Source organism: Hemiscyllium ocellatum, chromosome 14 (genome assembly GCF_020745735.1).
Source record: "Hemiscyllium ocellatum isolate sHemOce1 chromosome 14, sHemOce1.pat.X.cur, whole genome shotgun sequence".
NCBI classification, from domain to species: Eukaryota; Metazoa; Chordata; class Chondrichthyes; order Orectolobiformes; family Hemiscylliidae; genus Hemiscyllium; species Hemiscyllium ocellatum.
Genome location: NC_083414.1, coordinates 19,827,089 through 19,848,568, shown reverse-complemented (window position 1 = coordinate 19,848,568; position 21,480 = coordinate 19,827,089). Strand labels below are relative to the sequence as shown.

Genomic DNA, 21,480 nt, shown 5'->3' with positions numbered 1-21,480 from the left:
ATTCAGATCTTTGTGCAACCAAATTCCAGAGCAACATCGAGTCAGATTAGCTTCCCTCACCCACAAAGTTTAGTCCATGTCACTTCAGCCAGTTTGGACTGACCCTTGAGATTCAAGTTGTGTTCTTACTAACTGCAATACTCATGAAGTAAAACTGCTTGTTACCAAAAGTAATATTAGAATAGAAATGTATTTTAAAAACTTCAGCTGAGTAACTGTTGTATAACTTCTGTCTGTGTGTGAAGAATCATGAATTGTAAGGAGTTTCTAAGTGTATAATAGTTACATTGTTTCAGTCCTTGTACAAAACATTTCTAAATCTTTGTGTACACTTACCTCTTGCTGTATGTATTTATTACTTAGATTATTTTTACCAAATAAAAACTTATATTGCCCAAAATATAGTTCATGTCCATCAGCCATGATTAAATGGCAGAGTGGACTCGATGGGCCGAATGGCCTTACTTCCACTCCTATGTCTTATGGTCATATATCTTGCTGTTTCAGCTCATATACACATGTGTAATGCTGCTGTTTCTTTCCAGGCAGGACTTTGTGTAAATCTCAGAAATTTCCAGTGGTTTAATGGAGTGAATCCTGACACTTTTTTCCCACGATGCTATAGAATTGCAGTCGAAGAAGAAAAGCAATCATTTATTGGTATGTAATCAAGATGATTATTTTTCACTTGGAACATAAGCTTTTATAGGAATATTACGAGGCTGATAAATTCAACAAAGCTATCCATTTGACTAGATCAACTATAACCAACTTCCTTATTACAATATTCCTTAATCCCTTTACAGAAACATGTGCAATTTCTGCTTGAACAAGTTTATACTGATAACTTCAATAGTCATCCTTGATAATTTATTCTCAAGTCTATTATTCTCCAGGGAAAATATGTTCTATTGCCATATTAAATTTTTTTTAGATCATCTTTCTCAACTTTTTCATAACCTTGTGAACCAATTTTACTTTAGAAGGAAAGTGTTGCATTATGTCTTGCAGTAGATATGCCTGTACCTTTTAAGGGACATGCTCATGATGTCATGACCATATCATGGCATGTGACCCAATGGCATAAAATTCTCAGTGCCCATCTTACTGAGCTATATCCTCTTCCAGCATGATATGCTGAGGAAAGCATGCTGCAGTACATTCAAATTGTTTAGCTTGAACCCAAAAACACAAATGAACATGTTTGTAGTGTGTGTGTGTGTGTATATATATATATATATATAATACCAGGAGCTACAATAAAAGTTAATTGAATTCTTCAGTACTACATGGCTCTCATCTCATTTATTATGGGAGCTAAGCTAAGTATCACAGTGTAATATTGCAGATTATCTGCTAACACACCTTACTATCACATCATGGTAGCATTGCAGTAGTAAGCACCAGTAATAGCTTTCAAAAGAATCCCCACTGAAGACTGGACAGCCTTGGATTGCAAAGCATTCAAATGACCATCCATGAGTATATATTCACAGGAGTATAGATCACCAAAATAAAGTGACGGGAGGCAGATTTAGTGTCTCTCCACTTAAAATTTAGACTCGTCAAGATAGAAGCCACTTTATTTTTTTCACACAGAATAAAATAAAACAACGCTTTTCAGCCTGTTTGCTGGCATAAAATTTAAGGTACAGCAATTAAGGACTTCTTATTGTTTTAAAAGCAAAATCCACAACTAAAAGATTTCTTACAGGCTTAAAACTGACATTGGCAGTCCAAGCTGTGTAGCCTGTTTAACTATAAGCCGATCCATTCAGAACACCAGTGTGGTAGGCACTAAAAAGGGACTCCAAAACTGTGGAAGACTATCTGTGTGCAATAGTCAATTGTTCTGCCATTTTATTTCCTTCAATTTAGCACCAAAGCTGATGTATCTTTATTGGCCCATATTTGGTGCGAACTCCCTCATGTGACTGAAACCTGCTACAAGCTTTTATCACTTAAAGGTGAACTTCCTACATTCAAGGCTTCTTAAACAGTCCAGACATAAACAATAAAGTGAAGCCGAAGGAAAAACGAAAGTACAGAATAGTGAATCGAAAAAGAGAAAGGAACAAAACCCTGCATTCTATTTTAATAAAGCTAAAGGTCACAGACAGTCAACCAGAAATGGAAGACAAATATTTGATTATGGATTGGCCAGCAAGTGACATCTCCATTGAACTGCAGCTATTTAAGCAACTTATGCAGTTTTACTTTGCAGATCAAGTCATAAATGATCCTAAGAGCAGAGCTCTTCACATATTTTGTCACTGGCAAGGAAAGGCTTCACAAGATAAATACATCCAATTTTTCTAAGGAGGATATTAAAGATCCAGATCAAAATAGAAATCAACTTCTGAATTAACAGATTCCAACTCATATCATACAATCAGAAACCCCACCAGTCTATTGATGACAATGGGGCCAGATGCCTCAGCAAAAGATACGAATGTGGTTTCTCTGAAGAAGAGCTCCGAGACTAATCAAATTCCATTCCAAGTGTTCGGAAAATCTTCTAGGCAAGAAAAAGTGATACATCATTGGTACCCGGACTAGCAGCAAGAAGCCATAATAGCAGACAACACTTGCTATAACCCACAAAGTGCACAAAGCCAGCAAGTGTTGACATAGATGTGGTTTGTCGCACCTACCCAGCAGATGTTCGGCATTTCTTTACAGACAAAAAGCACACGGCACCGAAGAGTATTAGGCATGTATGTGCAGAAAATCTGGTTTTAAAAGTCAAATTGTCTCACCAAAAAGGCAGCGCAGTACAGAAGATGGTCCAAGTATACATGATTACTTCAAGAAAGTGGGCAAGCAGCAAACTGAAAAACAACCTTTGGAAGATGTTACAGCCATTCATATGTTGTCAATGTGGTGTGTTCGGTTGATAATATGATAAGCACAAGATTTTATGACTGGATTTCTGACTCACCCTCTGTCAGGTGTTTAGTTCTGGTAGTTCTCCAACCTGCTCACTGGTGGGTTTATCAATTTCATACTATGCTGTCTTAGATGCATACCCTGTGGTTCTTTTACTGTCATTACTGTGAGTGTGGTTTGAATGGTTATGATGGATGAGATCGAATGTCCCCAAATGGTAGGCCATCACACCCTGAAAGCCAAAACTGATACAGGAGCCAGTGGCAACATATTACCAGTACGTATTCTAAAAGACATGCATCTGAACATGCTCTGAGCATGAACATCGGGTGCACCATGGTGCAATCTACAGCAGACTGTCTGTCTCTGTGTATAATGGATCACCGAGAATCACACTGCCTTACCAATATACAAGTTCAGCTTGGATTCACAAAATCTTCTGCCTGATAGGTAGTGATTGTCCAGAAGTAGCAATGCTACCAGTATCTCATGCAACATAGCCATTCATCAGATTCAAATCATACCTACAGTAGTGAGAATAAAGGATTTTCTTCTTCTAAGACAAAGGAGAATGAAACTGTTACAGTTTGGAGAAGTACCAGAGCGTGAGAGTCAGAAATGCAGTCACATATATCTATGTAAGAACAAAGTTTTGAAGATAAGCATTGAGCCCAAGTCATGCAAAGTCATGAGCTATCATGGTGCTACACTGCAAAAACATGGAAACCAGCTCAGGCCAATGTATGATACACCAATACTGCACAACCCCAAAGTTTTCTTCCTTGCTCCATGGTGGATCTGAGGAAGAAAATATTGGTGATTATGCAATGCCGGTGTGTGACAACAACTAAGTTGTCAGCCAAGAGCAACTGAGAATAACACACACCTCTCAGACAGATATGTGATCATCAGATCAGAATGCATTGTTAAGCCTCAAATGTTATATTAAATTTGAATTATTAATGTTGTTATCTCTTTTTGAATTGACAATGTGTCTATGTTTACTACTTTCTTTCCTTTGGAATAAGTAGGATATTATGTCTCGCAGCAAATATGCAATATTAAGGGACATGCTTGTTTTGTCATCACTGAACCATGGCATATAGTATAAAGTTCTCTGTCTGTCTTCTTGACCTCAGGCATCTGCAGCATGACAGGCTCAGAAGTGTGCTTCATCACATTTGAGTTGTTTAGCTTAAGCCCAAACATGCAAGTCCTACGTGTAATATATATATGTAAATACCAAAAGCTGGAATAAAAGTTAATTGAATTCTTCAATTCTGCATGACTCATTCATCATTCATATTACTGCAGCTAACATCAATATCACAGCATGATCATTGCAAGTTATTGCCTATTACATCATGCCAAAACTGATATTAATGTCTTGAAATAGATATGTATCCAGAATAACCCACAGAGGGTGGTACGTGTATGGAATGAGCTGCCAGAGGATGTGGTGGAGGCTGGTACAATTGCAACATTTAGAAGGCATCTGGATGGGTATATGAATAGGAAGGGTTTGGAGCGAAAAGGGCCAGGTACTGGCAGGTGGGACTAGATTGGGTTGGGGTATCTGGTCGGCATGGATGGGTTGGAACGAAGCGTCTGTTTCTGTACTGTACATCTCTATGACTCTATGACTCTATAACAATGGACAGTTTACATAAACAGCAACTCAAGATGAGCAGCCAAAATGATGGATCAAATACATTTGATTAGCATCTCAGCTTCATAATATTATACATATCAGGACCCCTGGTCTCATCTCCTGGAAGTGAGGCACAGATCCCAAAGTTAATCCCCTGGTCCAGACTCACAGGCAGGGCCAAAGGTCCATTTGGTACCAGTGCAGGATCCTGCAGCAATGGCAGTAGCTGCATTAGTGAGGCCAGCCCAGCATGAACTCATGGTGGTGGTGGTATTGGTTGTGGCGTGATGGCACAGGAGAGCACTGACTCTTTCTTTCAGCAGAGTGGTGAAGTGCAATTGCAACAATGTTGTCAGATTAGCAGCAGTGACTCAAGGCTTTGGGGTGGAGGAGCCCACATCCGGGTCTATGGCTGAACTAGAAGGGGGAGCTGTTCCAAATGCCACCAAACTCTATTGAGATAGGATTATATTGTTTTATTGCTTTATTTTTCTGGCTTCATATTCTACATTTTTAAGATGGTGCCAGAGAGTGGCAACACTAAATAATTTTCAGTGTTTTTGTAATAAATACATGAAAAAATAAATCAAATCAAATCATACAAGTGGACGTTACGGTGGCACAGTGGTGAGCACTGCTGCCTCACAGCACCAGAGACCTGGGTTCAATTCCTGCCTCAGGTGACTGACTGTGTGGAGTTTGCACATTCTCCCCGTGTCTGCGTGGGTTTCCTCTGGGTGCTCCGGTTTCCTCCCACAGTCCAAAAATGTGCAGGTTAGGTGAATTGGCCATGCTAAATTGCCCGTAATATTAGGTGCAGAGGTAAACGTAGGGAAATGGGTCTGGGTGGGTGCGCTTAGGCAGGTCGGTGTGGACTAGTTGGGCTAAAGGGCCTGTTTCCACACTGCAAGTAATCTAATCATAGAAAATACTGGATTTCTAGTCAGTGAATTATGAACCCCTTATCTCTTTGAGGAGTTTAGGTGATGTTACACATACGGAGAGCAATGAATTCATGGTAATATCAGTTGACCAATTATCCTAGACTAATGTTCTGATAGCATGGGTGACAGATGGTGAAACTTGAATTTAACTTTTAGAAAATTGGAATAACAAGCTGGCCTAGTGGGAATCTGTACTATTGATTGCCATAAAGTCTCATCTGGTTCATTAATCTTCTTTAGGAAAGGAATTCTGCCATCCTTGCCTGATCTAGCCTCTCTGTGTTTCCGTACCCACAGCAATGTGGTTGACAATTAAATTATCTCTGGGGAATTAGGATGGGCAATATATACTGGCCTAGCCAATGATGCCCACATCCCATGAATGAATAAAAATAAATGAATAAACTAAACAATTTCACACTCATTACCTGAAATTACTGCACTGAATTCTTGCTGTTAATTAATTGACAATATTCTTTTATATGAAAAACTAATATGTTTTTAAATAATAAGTACTGTACAATTGCTTTGCAGTGCTGCAACACAGCACTCAGAATATGATAAACAAAATTCATAACCAATAATTTGTCATGCACCTCAGCATAATTTCACCCACTTCCAGGGTCTGCTACCAAAAGTTGCTATATTTTCTGAATTTTTATGATTCTTGTGAAGCAGGATTCCAGTTCTATCCTATCGGAAACAACTTAAAATCATGCCAGATTTAAACAACAAATCAAATTTCTGGGATCTACATGTGATTTGCTCGCAATGAAATACATTGTTTCCTAGCAACTACATACATAGATAATGATAGTGGTGCAAGCAATGAACAATCTTCTGCTGTGAATAAAAACAATCTGAGTACTCCCACGATTTTGTGAACACAAAAATTGTACAATCCTCTGAAGTTATATGCATAGATTGGTCTCATTAATACTTGAGTTGTTTTTGCTAAAGAAATGGCAGCAGCATGTTGTATGTCTTCCCTTTTAGACATAGAAGGGTCATAATCCAGGGAGATAATAGTGGTGGTCGATTGGGATAAAGGAGGGAGGGGAGAGAAGGATGGGAAACATTATCTTGTCTCAGATGTTTTTTTAAAAAAAAAATAAAAATAATAAATAACAACACATAGGAGAGTGATGGATCGTTGAGTTATAACAGCTATGGAAAGAGTTCTGTCTGTGCAAATTGTCTAATGCTTCAGCAGTATGACTCATTACAAATTCAGACCATATTTTAACTACATAATCTCACAATTTCTGTAAATTGTCATAGTAGCTCATAGCTCTGAGGCCAAATTTTTTACAAGAAGTAGGGTGTTGACTTAAACACAAGTAACATTTTCAAAGGTTGATATCCACCCTCTTCCATCATTTCACTATCTGAATGTTTATGATGGCACATCAACTGGTCTCAGAGCTGCCAATTTGGAGACTATTTCTGTCAACGTTACTCTGCACAAGAAACAACAATTATTTTTCTCCTTACAATTTTTATTTACAAATAAATAAATTCCATGGAGGCAGATATTAGTTTCTTTTGACTAAATTTATCTAAATTTAAGCCACAAAATTTAATTCAGTTTTTAACATAGAACAGGAAAGAATGCCACGTATCACTCAAAATTTATTAAAATATAAAGTTCACTCTTGTCCTCAGCACAAATTAGCTCAGTCCAGTCCATTTCTTGAATTGCATCATTGTATGGATCATCAACGTCATCACCATCGGCAATCATGTCATCAGTCATATAATTTCACCAGTAATCTTCTGTATCTTCAAATGCATTGGATATCCCACATTCTTTGAGCACAATTTCTATTTAGATTTCACCCTATATAGATTTGCAACATATTAGTTCAATCTGACTACTTGCATTAAAAGATAAGACATGCAGGAACCTGGTCCACATTTTCTTTGAAACTGCATCTGAAAATTAAGTTGCTTTGCGATTTTATAGACTTCTATTAACAAGTTAAATTTTGTGTGACAACTCCAGGAAAAGTATGGCTTGAGCTCCTGAGTGCTGTCCCAGTGAAAGTAATAAGGTTCTGATGGGAGACACTGAAATCTTGGTTTTCTGTCACAGTACAAAATTGCTTCTTTTCATAAAGCTTGGTACACTATCTAGGAATGACTTTGAACTTTGTTGATGCCTATATTTCCATTTAGTTAGATTAGATTCCCTACAGTGCAGACACAGGCCCTTTGGCCCAACAAGTCCATGCCGACCCTCCAAAGAGTAACCCACCCAGACCCATTCCCCTACTAATGCACCTTTCACACTGGGCAATTTAACATGGCCAATTCACCTGACCTGCGCATCTTTGGACTGTGAGAGAAAACCCATGCAGACAGTCATCTGAGTTTGGAATTGAACTCAGGTCCCTGGCGTTGTGAGAGGCAACAGTGCTAACCACTGGGCCACCATGCTACTCTAGTTTCAGGGCAAAGATTTGGATAGATCCCTCAGAATGCATTCTGATGATTTTCATTGATGTATTTCATGACTTAATGCGGCTGTATGCTTATCCATTTATCCTGAATCATCACCCTAAACTGTGTAGATAACTTTTTTTCAAGCTCTAACTTTCTTCTCCGCTATCTTGAATATTCTAGCTGCTGCACAATTAGTTGTCTGCTTTGCAATCTCAATGACTATTTTTTCTTGATATCTTATCACTATATTAAAAGACAGATTGGAGTGAACACAATGGTAACACTGGTAACACTCCAGGAGTTGGTAACATTGTCAGTGTGTGTTAATGTACACAGACTCAAGGAAGTAAATAGCCACCTTCAAAATTGTGTTATTCCATGTTTGCATGAATGAAGAGATTTGCACGAGAATGGGTTTGACCCCAGTAGTACGGTGGCTCAGCAGTTAGCACTGCTGCCTCAGCGCATAAGGGATGAGGGTTCAATTCCACTCTTGGGTGACTGTCTGTGCAAGATTGCATTTCTCCCTGTATCTGTGTTCAGTCCAAAGATGTATAGGTTAGGTGGATTGGCTATGCTAAATTGCCCATAGCACCCAGAGATGTGTAGGCTAGGTGAATTAGCCTTGAGAAATACAGGGGTGAGTCTGAGTCGGATGCTTTTTGTGGGTCAGTATGGGCTGATTGGCCTGCATCCACACTGTAGGGAATCTATAATTCCAGCTGTGTTACAGTAGGGATGTATAAAGCAAAAGATAGGTGCTCATCATAAAGATGGCATTGTAAAGACATGAAAGCATACATTATAATGGTGAGTGGGAGAGTTGTCAAGAGAGAGATGGTTGAGCTGCAGGAGATGTAGCAAGCAGTGGTAAGTAGACAGAGCTTGGATCTTTAGGCCAAAAGGTGGGAGTCAACTAATACACAAATCAGCTATTATTCATGAATATATGGTAGACTGAGTTTTGAGAAGGTTTGTAGCTCAGGTTGAGGATTTGGATGTAAGTTTGCTCACTGAGCTGGAAGGTTCGTTTTCAGATGTTTCGTTGTCATACTTGGTAACATCATCAGTGAGCCTCCGGTGAAGCACTAGCGGTATAGTCTGCTTTTTATTTATGTGCTTAGGTTTCCTTGGGTCAGTGATGTCATTTCCTATTTTCTTATTTGCTACTATTTTTCTCAGCAAGTGGTAAATGGGATCTAGGTGAATGTGTTTGTTGATAAAGTTCCAGTTTGAGTACATGCTTCTAGGAATTCTCATGCATGTCTTTGTTTGGCTTGTCCTGGGATGGATGTGTTGTCCCAGTCGAAGTAGTGTCCTTCCTCATCTGCATGTAAAGATACTACTGAGAGTGGGTCATGTCTTTTTGTGGCTAGTTGATGTTCATGTATCCTGGTGGCTAGTTTTCTGCCTGTTTGTCCAATGTAGTGTTTGATACAGTTCTTGCAAGGTATTTTGTAAATTCCATTAGTTTTCCTTGTTGTCTGTATAGGGTCTTTCAAATTCATTAACTACTCTTTTAGTGTGTTGGTGGGTTTGTGGGCTACCATGATGCCAAGAAGTCTGAGTAGTCTGGCAGTCATTTCCATGATGTTAGGAAAAGGCAAACAGAGACACACATGAGAATTTCTAGAAGCATGGCATTCCAATCGGAACTCTATTAACAAACACATTGACCTGGATCCCATTTACCTCCATCAGAGAAAAACAGCAGGACATGACATCACCACAGGAAATTACTTCCATATGAAATGACATTACCAACCCAAGGAAACCTAAACACATAAATAAAAAGTGACCATACCACCAGTGCTTCACTGGAGGCTCACTGATGATGTTACCTATATGGTGACAAAACATCTGAAAACGAACTTTCCAGCTCAGCGAGCAAACTTACATCCATATATGGTATACATTACAGAATTTTACCAAAGTGAGTCTCCCACTTTGTTCTACTTCATATTGTCTCAGCTTGACAACTAGACTGTCTTAATCATTATCCTTCATTGTCTTCAGAGGATTTCAGAATGACAGCAGCCCGGAGTATACTGAAGTGGGTTGTGGAACTGAAGAAGAAGAGTGATATGCCTCACAAAGGACATGATTGGAGAGACAAGGCACCAAGATCTTCTGTGATGGAAGGTAGTAGAGAAAGGGAAGTCCCACGTTTCACTGTTACAAAATATTGAGGAGAAAGGGACCTTTAGGCTTGTGATGACACAAACTAAAGAATGCAATTCTGAAGTTCATTGTGGTACGAAGCAGAGAAAATAAAGTGAGCGTGGGTTTTACCATTATACACAATTGTATATATTGACTGTTTTGTGAAGCAAATATACATCTTTCAAAAACTTATTTTTACAGGACAGCAATAGATTCAAAAAGATGAATGGTGAAAAAATCATGTTTGATGGCCCTTTTAGTTTCATGTGTTATCTTCTCTACTTTGATGAACATGATGATGTTAAGTAAAATGCACTTGGACAGTCTCAATCCAGTTCTTCTGGACTGAGCCAATAGTGGAAAGACAACTCACAATTTGGCATAAATGTTGGAGTCATTTTAAAGGGCTTTGAAGTGGAAAGCTAAAATGGTAGACCACTACACTTTGGACTTCCAAGAGTAGAGATAATTTTTTTTTTAGGGACATACAAAACATGGATGCACTTTTATTCTGTATTTAACTTAGAAAGTATCAAACATAACATTATCATAGGATTGCAAGAAATGTCTAAACACTCCTTTTCCCAGTAATGATTTATCCATTTAAATATTGTTGGAGTCTGAAGACTTCCTATGAATTGTGGCATCAGTCTTTTATCTGGGTTGTTATTTAAGGTGAACTGTTGTGGTTCTGCTCGCCGAGCTGGAAGTTTTTGCTGCAAACGTTTCGTTCCCTGGCTAGGGAACATCATCAGTGCTGTTGGAGCCTCGTGTGAAGCGCTGCTTTGATGTTTCTTCCGGTATTTATATTGGTTTGTTCTTGCCGCTTCCGGGTGTCAGTTTCAGCTGCAGTGATTTGTATGTGGGGTCCAGGTCGATGTGTCTGTTGATGGACGTTCTTGCCGTTTCCGGGTGTCAGTTTCAGCTGTAGTGATTTGTATATGGTGTCCAGGTCAATGTGTCTGTTAATGGAGTTTGTGGATGAATGCCATGCTTCTAGGAATTCTCTGGCTGTTCTCTGTCTGGCTTGTCCTATGATAGTGGTGTTTTCCCAGTCAAATTCATGTTGCTGGTTGTCTGAGTGTATGGCTACCAGAGATAGCTGGTCGTGTCGTTTTGTGGCTAGCTGATGTTCATGGATGGTATTGGGTCCTTTGTTCTAGTGAATACCCAGCATGAGCCAAACTAACGTAGTTTACAAAATACCATGCAAGGACTGCACAAAACACTATATAGGACAAACAGGAAGACAGCTAACAATCCGCATCCATGAACATCAGCTAGCCACAAAACGACACGACCAGCTATCTCTAGTAACCATGCACTCAGACAACCAGCAACATGAATTTGACTGGGAAAACACCACTATCATAGGACAAGCCAGACAGAGAACAGCCAGAGAATTCCTAGAAGCATGGCATTCATCCACAAACTCCATTAACAGACACATTGACCTGGACACCATATACAAACCACTACAGCTGAAACTGACACCTGGAAACGGCAAGAACGTCCATCAACAGACACATCGACCTGGACGCCACATACAAATCACTGCAGCTGAAACTGACACCCGGAAGCGGCAAGAACAAACCAATATAAATACCGGAAGAAACATCAAAGCAGCGCTTCACACGAGGCTCCAACAGCACTGATGATGTTCCCTAGCCAGGGAACGAAATGTTTGCAGCAAAAACTTCCAGCTCGGCGAGCAGAACCACAACAACGGATACCCGAGCTACAAATCTTCAATCAGATTTTAAGGTGAACTAGTTGACCCTATGCCACAGCCATTTACAGAGTACATACAAGACATAAGGTATTTTAATTCAGGGTATGCTGGCATGATTTTTCATTTATGTTTAAAATTCCTAAATTCTAAGTAGCATGTTACTCATTGAGGCCAGGTGAAGATGAGATGTGGCATGTCAGATCCTCAGTAGCATTTTGAGTACCAATAAAGCCAGTTTAGCAAATGGTGACGCATGTTAGAATTATGGCACTTGAAAAAAATTAAATGCAAAGAGTTTCAATCTTCAAAACTCCTGGAATTTGATGTTGGATGACTCTTCTGCTCATCAAGACTTGGGTAACTCAAGATGTAGGATACCCACACTGAGCATATCTTTAATTTATTGCTCCTTTATTCCATTATCTATTAATTTAGTTATTTTCTAATCTCATGTCAACTTTAATAGTTAGATTCTAACATTATATTGACAAGTACTAGATGAACCAAATAATTTATACCCTATATATCTTATAACCATATCTCTTAAATTATATTGTTTTGTGCAAATCTAGTCCAAAATGAATGAAAACATTTTGTTGACAATTGAACTGATTGCACAGCAACATTAATTTGATTGGAAGAAGAGTTACAAGATTTGTAACCAAACTCTAATCCGTTGTCATGGAGAAACCCAAAATGCATTCTAACAATAGCAGACTGTTATGAAAATACAACTGTTAGTTGGTAGAATTTGTTCCAGCAATGTGAAGAATTCCCACCATTTGACATATTTAAGAATGAAATGAATGTTCTGTATATTCTGCAAAAGTCAATTTATTCTACTTGTGGAGGTGGTAACCTCTTTGTAAAAACTGTTGTTAAGTCATTCACAAAAGGGGTAAAAAAAAAGGCCATTAATGAAAGCTTCAATGCCAAAACTAGAATATTTATGAAAATGGAAGTTGGCAAGAGTTCCTCCTTGACTGTATCATAAGTAAAGGCAATGCATCGGTGAGCCATACAGATTTGGACTGTCTCAGAGAAAAGGTAATAAAAATAGAAACAGATCATTCGGCTTTGACCTGAGCATCGTCATATTCAAATATGTGAAACAGACACCCAAACCAGTCAACTCTGCAAAGTCCTCCTCACACCACCTTCTCATGGACATCTGGGAAAGGTCAATAACTGTTGGTCTTACCAATGATACCCAGACCTTTGCAATGATCTTTGTTTCATTTTTATTATATACTGATGGCACAGGACCTGATATTCTCTGAGTAAGGAACAAAAACCTGTTTGCTATCCACTGACCCACTCTGTTGAAAATTTACTTACAAGGATGTTAGATGTACAGAAGAATCAGATTAGTTATCATGCCTGCTAATGTCTCATAAAACCAACTACGTAGGTCATATAAAAAGGGCTACTAAAATTGTATGTCATAGGGCCTTGGTGCCTACGTAATGTACAGTTTTCCAAAAAAGCCTTCATGTCGTCTTGAGAGAATAAGGATGTAGAGAAGCTGCAGTAAAAAGAAGGGGAAATAGTAATACTAAATTTGAGTTTACTTTTCATTGTGAGTGTAATTATTAAACTGGTTACTGACAGACAGTGACAAATATAAACCACATTTTTGATTTCCTTAGCTTTTCACAGGCAGACTCAAAAGAAGGGTGGTGTTGTTCCAGTTCAACTAGTCGAGACAGCACTCCGTGCCTGTGAGGAATATTTAAACACCATGGACCACAAGGACATTGATGTGAGTCTCGATACACCACCGGCAGTGACAGAAAGATGCTGGGAGGAGACCATCCAGCAATACTATGAGGTCATTCAGTAAGTAGAACTGGTTCATCTGCCAGCATTATTACCCAGAATTAGAAGCATGAATTTCCACACTTTAGGATTAATTCTTAATAGCTGATGCCATCTAATACCTGAACTCACCTAAACTGGCTCACCTTAGCTGGTCTGGACCAGGGACAACAGGGAGTGCTTCACTGATTTTCTGAGGAAACCTATTACTGTCCCCATTGATCATGTCCAACTTGGGCCACCACAATCTAACATTCTCCTTGCACATCCATGTTATCTTCATATGTCCTCCAAGGCACCCTATCACAACCTACCACACAAATTCACTTTGATCTCTCCCTGTCTCCCAGTTCCATGCCCCCTTCCTCGCTGACTCCCCCATTCCTGACGAAGGGCTCATGCCCGATTCTCCTGCTCCTTGGATGCTGCCTGACCTGCTGCACTTTTCCAGCAACACATTTTTCAGCTCTGATCTCCAGCATCTGCAGTCCTCACTTTCTCCTAAATGCCACCTAATAATTTGATGTCTGCTTTGAAAGGATCAGTTGCCTTTCTTAGTAGTCAGTTTGTAAAATATATTGACAGCACTTGCATTTTATTCACTCAAATGAACACATTCAAATACTCGGCTAGCATTTATTGCCCATCTCTACTTGCCTGGAAGGCAGTTAAGAGTCAATCTTATCACTTGCTACAAAAGAACTTGTCTTTATCTTAGACATGTTTCAGACCTTTAATTAGACCACATTCATTCAGTTTGAAATGAGTTTGTCAGCTAATGATCAACTTGCAGTTGTTAATGAACTGTGTCATAAAGATTTTAGTTAACAACCCACTATGAATTTGACCCAGCTCTTTTTGACTTCTGGGTCATTATGTACGTGGCAATATCCTGGTGACATTCTGATTAGCAAGCAAAGCCTACCATTCAAGGCAATGGTAAGGCACGGTTACTGCAGCAACATCTATAAAGATACAATCCGTAATGAATAGACCACTTAACCCCAAATAATGAGGAAGTACATTCAAAAAAGGCCTAAGTCAAAAGCCATGCCTTCACTTGGTAAGCAATTGGAGGAAGAAGAGGATTCTTAGGTACACTGTTTCCCTCCAATTGATGCATAAATGGCAATTCCCCTCGTTGCCCCACCATTAGTCACCACTAGTGTGTGGCATTTCTTGGTGACAGAAAAAACCAGCATTGATCTGAATGAGGTAGTTCAACATCCCAACATCTGAATGTGAAGAATAGGGAATGTGCAGCCAGCATGAGTCTTGGCAGAAGGGATCTGGGGAGGCAGTATGGTAAGGTGTAGGTGGGGTATCTTCAGGTCAGGGTAGTGAGGCAGTAGTAGGCCCCACCACATAATTTGCAACCCATTGTTCCTTCCCTACCTCTTCCTTTTGCTTTAATGGACCAATATTAAATTTACATCTGGTCAGTTTTTAAATATTTAGGTAAATGCTCAAGGCAATTGTCTTCAACCAGTAATGACGGTTCCATTGAAACATAGGATCACTACATACTGTATGGAGATTTACATGACCAAAGTGTCAGATTTCTGTCACAATGCGGTAATTTTAGCTTTTAGTGCAGGTGAGTTTTGGTTGGATAAAAAGTCAAAACATTTTGAAATTTTTAAACACGAGCCCAAGCCACTTCAAACCCACCAACATACAGTTTTAACAACTGGAACCTGAGAGTTATTGGTGGACAAGATAGTGGAAGTCATCGACCTCCCCTCAGGAGGAAAGCACCTTTTCTAAAATATTTTAATGAAGATGTACGTCACAGATTTTTTTGTCTCTGTTCTATATGGGCTGGGTGGGTTTCCAGTCTCTTGAGGAACTGAGCAGCCACAGAGTGGTGAGGACCAGTGGAAGAAACAATTAAGTGGCTCACCTGAACTGGTCTGGACCAGGGACAACTGGGAGTGCTTCACTGATTTTCTGAGGAAACCTATTACTGTCCCCATTGATCATGTCCAACCTGGGCCACCACAATCTAACATTCTCCTTGCGCATCCATGTTGTCTTCATATGTCCTCCAAGGCACCCTATCACAACCTACCACACAAATTCACTTTGATCTCTCCCTGTCTCCCAGTTCCATGCCCCCTTCCTCTCTGATTTCCCACATCTGTGATTCATCAATGTTTCTTAAAACCCCTCCCTCCCCAAAACCTAGCTCAAGTTCCTACTCTCACTTCCTTGTCCTCGGATTGCAGCCATTTTCTGCAAGGATAACATGCCAACAGATACCCAGCATCATGATCTGGCTGCCTGGGACTGGGGAACAGAATGCAAACACAATAATGCAATCTTTCCCATTAAATTCCACCAGGACCGAAGGGAAACCCATTCTTCTTGCGATTCCTGACCACGAAACCTTCTGCCTCTGTATATGTAAATATATTGCCTCAAAATTGCAACAAGAAACTTGGTAATCAAGAGAATAACACAACTTAAGGAAGTTGCAGTTTGATGTGAGTTTTTAATTTTAATTTTGATGGAGAGTGAAGGGACAATGTGTACATTGTAGGGCATTATTCAAAAGTAAAAAGCGCAGAGATTTAGAAATCAAGTAGTAAAAGGCTGTTCTGGTCCAGTGATAGAATCCCCAAATCTGGGCCAGGAAGGTCTGTATTCAAATCCCACCTCTGGATGTAATGACCATGGAGTGTGTCGTAACATGTCCAGACGGTTGATTTTAAATAATTAAAATATGAAAGTAACTAAACATCATATTCTATCATAACATGTTAAAATTTCATCTAGAAATAAGCCTCAAAAATAGTTCTTGTTTGCTTCCAAAATGGTCTCAATCTAAAACTATAAAACACAACAGTCCACTTGCCACAGTAAAGACCTGCATGAGTTGGTTTCTGGAAGTTTTTTTTTGTACTTTTATGTTGCATTGTCATATACCTCTGTCTCAGTGAGGGAGCAACAATTCAGAATTGGAAGGTCTATGCCGCGGTTTGTGAAAATATGCTGAAGCAGCTACAGGAAGTGAATACACAGCTGAAGATGGAAGGAATGCGGAACATCTGGATTGTGAAACCTGGAGCCCAGTCTCGTGGCAGAGGTATGAGAACAGAGTCTGATCCAAAGTGACTTGCAACCTTTATGACTTGAAACTAATCTATAAGATCTAGTTCTATGTTCTTTGTATTGTAAAGGAGGGGAAGCATAAATTGCTTGGTCACCTCATGTATTGGAAAGGATCTCATAACTAATATACCTTTAGAATGCCCTTTATATGAGAGGGTCAGCATCATTTATCCACACTTTTTATTTCCCGTTTATAAGGAGAGATTAGCATTACTGATGCATCTTGTTACCTTTCGAGTGGTTTCATACCAAAGTATTAATTGTTAAGTCAATAGGTACTTAAGCAAACCAGATTCTTTATGAATTGAGGCTTGCATTTCATTCACTGCTGTGTGTGTACAGATTTTATAACTTCTTAATTGCAGTACTTTTTGTCGCAGGAGATTATCCAAATTTTATCATGCCCGCTCAACAGTTCTTAAGACAGAAAAGATCATGTCACCAAATCAATGCATGCAGTCTGACAATATTTAGTTATAGTTATGTATTTGTAAAATATAAGAAGCAAAAAAGACATGCTGCCATACTGAAAACAAAATAGCCAGACTTATACAATATATCAGCTCTTTCAAAGCCAAGAAAAATGTCAAAAATTTGTACCTCTTTGTAAAAGCTTTAGTGCAATGGTTTCCATGGCAGTTACATGGGATACAGCTTTTTCAGTGAATTTCTCATTGCTTATCCACGTTAAGAATAAAGTGGGAAATGCCAGACCCAAAGAAACAGTGCATTTTCATTGCATCTTCTCTGCTGTTATAGAACCATGTAATCTGCAAAATGGACATCCATACATTGACTGGTATCCAGTTCTGCCTTATTAACCCCAGAGGAATAAAAGTGATAGATTCATTCATGTAGAGGGAGTTCCCTGGCAGAGTTAGACAATAATAATTTGTCATACAGCAAAGGTATTACAATATATTTCGAAAATTTCACTCTGTAAAGGAAATCAAATATCCATGAAGACATTTCTGTCATGCATCCATCAGTTACAGACTATATGAAAGCTTCAACTCTGTTGGTAGAATCTTTTTTGCTTTCCTTGAGTTTGGAAAGTTACATTACTTCAGTATATTCCTTATAGAAAAATATTACTGATCTGTCCTTCAATGAGTCTCTGTTTTGAAGGCTATTTCTTTTTCAGATCAGATGAACATATGCAGTTGTGTTGCCAAGGGTTGATATTGGAGTCCCTGCTCTTTCTGAAATGTATTAATTACCCGGATTTGGATAAACAGAGGATAATTTCAACATTTGCAGATGGCACAAAACTGGGAAGTGGAATAAGCAAGGAGGAGGATTTGTAACACGTTTTAAGAAGTCCATTGGCAAAGTGGTAAAATGGACAGAAACATGGCAGATGAAATTTAATTTGGAGAAGCATGAAATTTTACATTTCTGTCAGACAAACAAGAGAACAATATAAACTAAATTATATAATTTTAAAGGGAATGCAGAAACAGAAGGGCCTGAGAGTGTGTCTACCCAAAATTTTGGTGGCAGCACAAGTTGAAAAGGCTACGAAAAATAATCAGATGCGATCCTTGCCCTTACAAATAAAAGTGTAGAGCACAAAGGTGAGGAATTTATGCTAAACCTTTATAAAATATTGGTCAGGCCTCAGCTAAAACACTTGCCTGGAAGCAGGATGGGAATGTTAGGTGCTAATTAACATTTTAGTCTTATTCTCCCAGCCAGATTGAGAAGATAGTTGCCTGTCAAACAAATAACATTCAAAGTTAGAGTTGATCGGCAGAATTGGCCGGGGTGATATTCGAACCCACGCCCATGTCTAGACTGGAATCTGGATCCAGCACCTTAGACCACTCAGCCACACTATTGCTGCCTGAACTGCTGTGCTCTTTCAGCACCACTAATCCAGATAACATTCAACACCAGCCTTCAGGCGTGGAGTGGAGAAGGTTGGGGGAGTGAATACCTTGAAAGCTTGACAATCATAGATCTTGAGGTAGATGGAGGATTTGGGCACTGAGGACGAGATTATTGGTAGGATGAAGTGTCATTTGGAGATTGGACAGACCCTAAAGGCAGAGATTGGAAAGGTCTTAGAGTGGTGGGGAGACATAAAAAGAGCCTTGAGATGGGGTGGGTATCAGAAGGAACTGATGGTGATGGAGATTGTAAGACTTGCATTATAAAATATCACTAAGGCCTCAGGGGCCATAGATTGGAAGGGCCTTGGAGGTAGGAAGGAGAAGGTTGGAAGAGTTAGTGATGGAGAAGATCTCATGGATTATATGGGAAGAATTGGCAGTAGGTCATGAAGGCTCAGTAAAGCAGAGAAACTGAATCAGGAGTTAAGACTGCACTAATTGAAATGATGGCAAAATGGTAACTTTCAAAAGGGAATTAAGTAAATATGTGAACAAATTTACAGGACTCTGGCAAATGAGATATTAAATAGTTCTACCATATATCCACAGTCTGCATATGTGCTGTACTACTCTGTGATTCTTTGAGTTTATTTATAAACATAAATATGTCTCTCAGTTTGTTCCTCAATTGGAGGGTAGAGAGTGTATCTTTCCAGTACAACTGTCAGTGTTGTAACCTACATCTCTTTCTGACTATTTGCCTGAAGTGTGGTTTCAGTTGGGTGGAAAATGAGATTTTTATTGTCGATCTCTGCAGGAATCACTTGCATGAACCGTTTGGAGCAGATCGTGAAGCTAGTTTATGGCCAGACAACTCTCATCGCAGATGGCAAGTGGGTAGTGCAGAAATACATTGAACACCCGTTGCTTATTTATGGGACAAAATTTGATATGCGGCAATGGTTTTTAGTGACAGACTGGAACCCTGTGACGATCTGGTACTATAAAGACTGCTATCTACGCTTCTCATCTCAGGCATTCTCATTGGACAATCTAGACACGTATGTATCACCATGACAACTCAGGCAATTTCTCTTGAATGGTGATTCATTGAGAATGAAATCTCATTAACAATAAGGGTAATAAATGGGGAGCATGTGCACTTGAAGACAGTGCCATTAAAGAACTGGGACTTTGGGTTTTTGGCCGAATTGGGTTGTAAGGGCTGTAATATTTTTGACTCTCAGCCATAGGTCAATGCAATAAATAGTAGTTGTGCCAGAATGAAAATGGTGGCTGACAAACAAGATAAATTTAATGATAATCGCCTTCCCAAAATATCTTACTCTGACCCCTAAATCTCAACTTGACTTGAACTCTCTTACCCTCTTCTCAGCCCCATCTGATGGAAAACAGGCAGGAAGAGAGACTTAAAATGGATTGTAAAGAACTTAGCTTCTCCTTTCTCACCTAAATATGACTGTCTACAATTTGAAGTTGGAGAAGGCAAAGAGTTCCCAAGATTCATTGTAAATGTGGAAATCAGGTCCAGTGATGGCATCAAAGGCTAATTTCCCTGATGCAGATCAGGGAATTATGCTTTGCAGCCTACCAACTTAGTATATGTAAAGGGTAGCTACAGTTTTGCTGCACCATTTATCTGTTGAAATATGCTTTCAATAGCTGTTAGGTTTTGCTTGGGATTGAAATGATCAGTTATGGAATTTTAGCCTTTCATTGTTCCACATAAGATTGCAAGTCAGACATATCTTACAGATATTTTCCCTTACAATCCTAAAGCAATGCTTTATGTTGTGCAGTGTTAGTCATGTCTAAATCCTCTATGTAAATGGTCATTCACCTTAAAGATAACTGCAGTTCATCTTATTGCAGTTAACAAATCTCTCTTTGTTTTTTAGAGCAATTCACTTGTGCAATAACTCAATCCAAAAACACTTTGTGGCCTCCTCCAGTCGCCACCCGTTAGTTCCTAGAGACAACATGTGGTCCAGTAACCAGTTCAAAGAGTATCTGAACAAAAATGGCTTTGAAAACATCTGGGACGATATCATCTCTCCAGGCATGAAGAAGGCAATTGTGAATACCATGCAGGTAATGCAGGACATTGTAAAACCTCGCAAGAACAGCTTCGAGCTGTACGGAGCCGATTTCCTGTTGGGAGAGGACTTTAAACCATGGCTGATTGAAATTAATTGTAGCCCCACAATGTCACCTTCAACACCAGTGACAGCCACATTGTGCAGCAATGTTCAGGAGGATACAATAAAAGTGATTATCGACCGAAGAACTGAGAAGACCTGTGACACAGGCAGATTTGAGCTTCTGTATAAACAGGTAATATAAATGCCACTGACTATAGGGAAACGCAAAGGGAAATAAAGGGAAATGATTGCTTCCTGCTCAGAATACTGGACAAACATTACAATGAAATAGGAATGTATAATCTGGTTAGTGGAGAAAGTGAGGACTGCAGATGCTGGAGATCAGAGCTGAAAATGTGTTGCTGGAAAAGCGCAGCAGGTCAGGCAGCATCCAAGGAGCAGGAGAATCGATGTTTCAGGCATGAGCCCTTCTTTAGGATGCTGCCTGAAACGTCGATTCTCCTGCTCCTTGGATGCTGCCTGACCTGCTGCGCTTTTCCAGCAACACATTTTCAGCTCTGATCCGGTTAGTGGTGTACCGCTACAGGAAATAGACAAAAGAAGAAGAAGCTCTCTAAAAAAACACTCTTATCTTCTCGGCTTTAAACCTGAGAGTCTCAGATACTCAGATGTTGGATTCTGAAAGCACGTGATATTGAAGTTGAACATTGCTAACTCTGTTTCTCTCAATGCTTTTCTCCAGCACTTTCTGCTTTTATTTCACATT

General features: G+C 39.4%; 1 protein-coding gene across 1 annotated transcript in view; it reads left to right on the top strand.

Annotated features, from left to right (window-relative positions):
* The window catches only part of LOC132822460 (tubulin tyrosine ligase 3-like), a 60,751-nt gene that overhangs the window by 36,078 nt on the left and 3,193 nt on the right, over positions 1–21,480 (top strand). Inside the window, exons 7-12 of the mRNA XM_060835839.1 lie at positions 546–660; positions 9,946–10,071; positions 13,474–13,663; positions 16,582–16,730; positions 19,409–19,652; positions 20,511–20,946. Of these exons, the coding sequence (XP_060691822.1) occupies positions 546–660; positions 9,946–10,071; positions 13,474–13,663; positions 16,582–16,730; positions 19,409–19,652; positions 20,511–20,946 (1,260 nt within the window). The remainder of the gene's footprint in view (positions 1–545; positions 661–9,945; positions 10,072–13,473; positions 13,664–16,581; positions 16,731–19,408; positions 19,653–20,510; positions 20,947–21,480) is intronic.